General features: G+C 41.4%; 1 protein-coding gene across 2 annotated transcripts in view; it reads right to left on the bottom strand.

Moving 5' to 3' along the window:
* Nucleotides 1-3041: 3041 nt before the first annotated feature.
* The window catches only part of LOC139232499 (zeta-sarcoglycan), an 817822-nt gene continuing 814863 nt past the window's right edge, over nt 3042-6000 (bottom strand). For both annotated transcript variants that reach the window (XM_070862812.1, XM_070862822.1), the window contains one exon: nt 3042-4221. In XM_070862812.1, the coding sequence (XP_070718913.1) occupies nt 4027-4221 (195 nt within the window). In that variant the 3' untranslated portion in view covers nt 3042-4026. The remainder of the gene's footprint in view (nt 4222-6000) is intronic.

Below are 6000 nucleotides of genomic sequence, written 5' to 3'. Positions count from 1 at the left end.
GAAGATCTTTCCTATCAGACAGAAATGGTTTCTTGGGCTTTGTTGACTGGACACCCAGGGATCACAGGGCACATTTGCTATGGGATACAGTGTGATTAAAGCAATGTATTTTGTCTTTTCTGACTGGTCCCTTGGATTCTTTGAAAACTTGTTTGAAATGTACTGTAGATGTGTATGTGAGGCCAGGAGGGAAGACTTGGAAATTCATAAAACCTACATATTTAAAACAAGTTTTTCAAACACTATTTTTTTTATTTTTCTGTATTTAATTAACCAGGTAGACTGAATCTAAATGCAGCAACAAACAGGAAAGGTGTGAAGCTTTTGTGCATCTTTATATTTTCCCATCTTATTTTCCCATATTATTGTCTATACAACTCCCATTTACCAAAAAGTGCTCACATTCATAATATGATAGCCACATACCTTCTTGTTTGTTATTGCCAGCAGACATAGGTATTCCTATTAGATACGATGTATACTGTACATATATTTTTGAAAATTTTAGTGTAATTTTTATACAAAATGTTACAAATTTACAGGAGTGACTAAAAAAGAGTTAATACATACATTGGGTAGTTATTTTTATTAAGTAGCAGAAATAATGAATCAACTAAAATACTTGCCCAACAATCTATTCAAACACAAATATGCTTATATACTTTTATTTATCAGGGTCATTTTACTTGTTGCTAAACATGAACATTACTGGCTGTAAAAAAGGTTAATTTTCCAGTTCCCATCCTCAGAGATTAATTCACTGGTGCTGAAAAAGCCTCTGGATGCAATCCTGGCACTCACAACCACTGGTGCCCTCCAGCGCTGACATCGCTGCAGTTTGCTGAGTCAGTGGGAAAGTTCCTCACTTGCATGGGACAGGCGGGCGGGCATCAGTGCCACTGTAGGCACATTTCCGGCACCTGCCTACCCCACGCAACCAGAAAATCCTGTGCCTGCCTTCTATGGGATGAGGCAGGAGGGGGTTGCCTAGCCCACACCACCACCCACCCCCCCCACCCCCAAACAATGTCCCCTAAGTCTACTGCGTAAGGAAACTTGGTCTGGACCTCTCTCCCCTGGCGGGGCCAACTTGCAGCTTTCTGGAGGCTGGTATGCCTTCTCTCACTCAGTATACTGGCCCCCAGTACTATGTCGGCAGTACTAATGAGGCAGGGAAGCGGGAGCTCCTGGCATAGAAAGTCCCTGCTCCTTGCTCTGCTACCCCCCCCGATGACATTTTTCTTGTAAGGGTCGGGTGCAGTTTCCACCCCTTAGGAAAACCCTGGAAATGGTGGTGACCTGATGTAATAGGGTCCCTGTCATGTTCCGGTAGGCTCTAGCGGTCTTTTGCAACAGTCACAGCAGGAGACTGACAGAACCACAACAGATTTTCAAGGGCCATTATCTTTAAGATTTCACCCTTTAAAGTATATATGCATAGTCACAAATAAAATAGAAAAACACTTAAATAATAAACATATCATTAAATGCCAAGTTTGAAAAGTTGTGCTGCGTAGATTCTGAACAGAATTCGCTTCTATCTGTGCAATACATTATTAAAAAAAGATAGTCTTTAAGATGGGCAACGTGCAACTTGCTGAGGCTAGTCTGATGATATGGATGTTTGGTACAAGTAATTGTGATTGGTAGAGTCCAATGTCTAACTGCATTTATACAGTTTAACAGCTAGCAGTATACCAAGGTAATTATAAAGGCAGCATCCACAATTAACAACATCTCATCGGTTAGACTGATCATATTGCAACTATGTTCAAATTTGCCTTGAGTTTTAGATTGGGACTTTCTGTTTTAATGATGTAAATCAGGCAGCCCAGTTACCTCCAAAACTGGTTGGTCGCCCAAAACTCAAAATCCACCCCCTAGTATACTCACTGCACACATCCTAATTGGTATCCAGAACTCGTCAAATTAATTGACCTTGCAAAATTGGGTTCAAATAGCCCACTTTGTTTTGAGTCAGTCTGAAACCCATTTGTGCATATTGGCCTCCTTATAAACTGCAACCATATTGGAAAATCCAGACCAAAGAGCCATAAACATCTCTGTGACAAGGCATCTTCGCCTAACCTACTGAACGACTATTAAAGTTTGATAAATTCATAACTCATTTTCAAAGAAGTATTGTTTTTGGATCTGAGTTTCTAAAGGATTGAAGAGAATGAGAATGGCACACTGAACAGGGGTAAGCTTTATTCTAACCCAAGGTTGAGTTATATGTGTGTTTATTCACATCCACTAGGATTATTAACTTAAAGAATTCCTAAACAGGTAATTCTGAACAGTTTTTTTTTACTTTCTACCATTTGCAGCATGGAAAGATCAATATTACCATATTAAACACATTGTCAGGATTGCATGAAATACATCTCATGAAATGATATACAGTCCTATTAATTTATCCATCCGTCACTTAGCTCAGTGTGAAAGAACAGACAAAAACATAAACATTTTAGAGATTTGCCAATGATCATTGGCATTTAACATATGGTTCTTCAAACACAGTTGGTAGAATGTTGACCTACCGTTGGCTACCGCTGGTTGCAGTTGGCTGCAGATTTATTGATTCCCAATATAATCCTTCTCTCAAGCCAGCTGCTTTTGCTGGGAGCAAATTGTGGCCAAACCTCTTTAGTCTTGTTTGCTTTGGAAGTCAAACATAACATTTCAACCAACTTTTCAAACCTGGTTTTTAATCCATGAAGGTACAATAAGTCTGACAAGAGGCCTAATAACCATTAGTTACAGTTAACAAGACATACTGCTCATCTCTTATAAGTAGAAAAAATGTTTTCATTTTACATAAAGCAAGAGACATATAGAGTACAAAAGCACAGCTTTTGTCATTTTGGCAATATTGCAATTTTACAAACATTTGCATAGAATGTGTAAGAAAATAGTTTCCTTTATCATTCAGGTTAAATTTTTCATACATAAAGAAAATGTATTTTAATGAGATCAGTAAAGAAAGAAAGGAAAATGGCTAGCAGGCCTGGTGTAACACATAAAAGATTACATGTGATGTCCTTTAGGGATGAGCGCAAATCCAAGACTGAAATTAAATGGTTCAGTAGAACCAGGCCAAAACCAAGCTTTGCTAGGTTCAGGGAGCACCACATTTTTCAATCTGCCACTGAGTCAGAGAGGAAACAATAACTTAAGCAGTTGAAATTTGGCCTTGATTTGGGCTGGCCCAGGATATACTGGGTATAGTCTGGCCAGATGTTTTTCACTGGATTTGGAAATGGATGTTCGCTCACCCCCTAATATGTCCTTAAGAATCTCTTGACGCTGCCTTACTGGTCAGTAGCAGCTGCAGTGTGCAGTGTTGGGAATTTATATCACGCGTTCAATTCTTTGGTTTATACCACATCACAAAAAAAAATCAATAACACAAAACCATGGTTTCACCAACAATGCTATGAGAGGTCCTGGGAAGTTATGGTTGACATGATTTCATTTCACATTGAAAAAAAGGAGGTAAGAATGAACGATTTGTCCATTCCTTTCCAAATGAATGACATGCAAATACCACATTATATTTAAATGTTCAATCAAAACTACTTCGGAATTTCTTGAACTCTTGTTTGGTACTATACGGCAAAACCAAAGTCTGTTTAGATGTTGAAAAGGGAACTAAAGTTCTGAGAAATGACTTATTATCTTATTTGTGGTATTATATATTCAATCCTTTCATAATCAGGTCCTGCTAACAATAAAAAACTATGTGCTTTACTTAGATTAGCAAAGGCACCTGTGTATTTCTCCCCCTTTCTGGAAAAGGATGGTATCCAAGTTGTTCTGGTGCAGGCATATCTCTTCACTAACACTTTCTACACCAACTGGTCCATTCCCATTTGAAAGGCAGCCACGTCCTTCTGCTGTGTGGCAACAGAAGCTTTGTAACATCATTGTGGTTCCTGGTACACCATGAGAGTCAAAACAGATGCCAAGCGACAGTACCGAAAAGGCTTTTACGGTGGTAGAATTGCAACAACGTCCATGGATTTAAATCCGCAAACAGATGTTGCTGCTCAACTGGCAGGTGGAACCGGCCGCTGCTGGAGACAGAAAGAGTTTGCCATTGGGACACACGCACACTTCGTAGACAGTCTGACGTAGGTTCGAAGAACTGGCTGAGGATGAGGAGGTGGAGCCCTGGGGGATGTTTCCCAATCGGATTGTTTTTGCATTTAAAAATATCTGAAGAAAAGAAATAAAAAGAGAAACCTTATCCACTATTTAAAGAGTATGTTCTGCAATGCTGGTAAGACCCCGCTAATGTAGACTGAACACATGCTGATCTTTCTTGAATACTTCAGTTAAACAAAATATTGGATTACAGGACAGCCCCAGTTTAAAACCAGTGACAAAATTCAAATAACACATATGCAGTTTTATAATGGTGTAACTTATCTTCAGGGCTCTGTTATGAAACACAAGTCATATTCTAGAACTGCCAATGAATCCAATTTATTTCTTGTTTAATGTCAGATAGGTTTTGTTCTCTACCCCAATTTTGCTGACAGAACACCACCCTCACATTGAGGGGAATTTTGCGGGAGGTGGTCAGTGGACGGGATCGGTGATGGGTCGGGTGGGAGAATGTTTTTTTTTGACAGGTCAGGACCCTGATGTCAACCTGCTGCCATGCACCTTTCCCAGATGTTGGGTCTGTCAGCGCTGAGCAGATCCGACACGTAGTGACGGGGGAGGCAATTCAGGTCATTATGACCTGGTTAACTGAGGAATAAGAACTATTTTCAGCTCATCTTCAGAGTTTACCAGGTCGTCCATGGAGTCCATGCTGCTCAGGGATCATGGCAGATAAGCAGGGTGGGAGTTGAATGGCCATGAAATTATCTCATTACTTGACAGCTGCGATTATGCTATAACAGCTCCTATCTCACAGATGTTCACTTTCCAAGCTCAGAAGCTGTTACTTACTGCATTTGGAAGAAAGATTGAGCTTTATACAGGTTGCAAGTGTTTGGAGCAAACTCTCCATCCAGTGTCACCTCATTGGAACAACCTCTCTCACCATTGACAGATTGCTTCTGTCATCCCAATCTCACCTGCCATCTATTACACCAACATCAGTGCCTTGAAACGAACTTGGTCCTCAGAATCCCACCACGATCATCCCCAACACCTACAGCACCAGGCACGCCAGCAGCACCAACAACAACACCAACCTTCTCCGCAATCAGCTGATGCTGTACAGGACACAGGGGAACAGCACCTGACCACATTGCTGCCCGGGAGGCCAGGGATGACCTCACTATGGCCAGATTTACTTCACTTGAAACTGTACATCCTGGCTGCCACATGATGCACTAGGTTGGCACCACCCCACACCAACACCATAAAGCATCCCTCAGTGCTCAAGCCATTCCTTTCACATTCATCACCATTACGGGGGTACCGCTAAGTCTCACCATTTACTACAGCTCACTAAGCCATTTCCAAAGGTGCACACACATCTGTCCAAGAACGCAAAATGTTCAACATAAAGGATTCAATGTTTGATACCACATTAACAGAAACCCTTGTGTGTTGTTAGTTGGTATGATTAGACTAGGATAAACGTGAGTGTGAGGGGTGGCTAGTGAGATGGGGAAGTGATAATGTAGATAGAGAGGGATGGTGGAGGTGCAAGGTAGGTTGGTGTGAGGAAGGATGTGTAGGAATAAGTTAGGGAATGCAGAGTGATGGGGATGTGATGAGAGGCACAGTAGGATGAGGTTAAGTGTGGCTTTGCAGTAATGTTTTGTAATCCACTGAGATCATTGAAAGGTTTGTGCCACTGCACCCTGGTCCTCCTGATGACATCCCTGCTTGTGTCCTCCTGTGCAATGTGTAACCAGGCTGCGTTCATCTCCTGGGGACGTCTCTTCCACCCACTAGAAGGGAAGGAAACCTCCCTGTGTGTTGTGACTCCCTGCATAAGCATATGGAGGGTGTCATGGGAGAACCTGGGTG

Source organism: Pristiophorus japonicus, chromosome 2 (assembly GCF_044704955.1).
Source record: "Pristiophorus japonicus isolate sPriJap1 chromosome 2, sPriJap1.hap1, whole genome shotgun sequence".
Lineage (NCBI taxonomy): Eukaryota > Metazoa > Chordata > Chondrichthyes > Pristiophoridae > Pristiophorus > Pristiophorus japonicus.
Note: the sequence above shows the minus strand (reverse complement) of the source record. Positions and strands in the feature narration are given on the sequence as shown.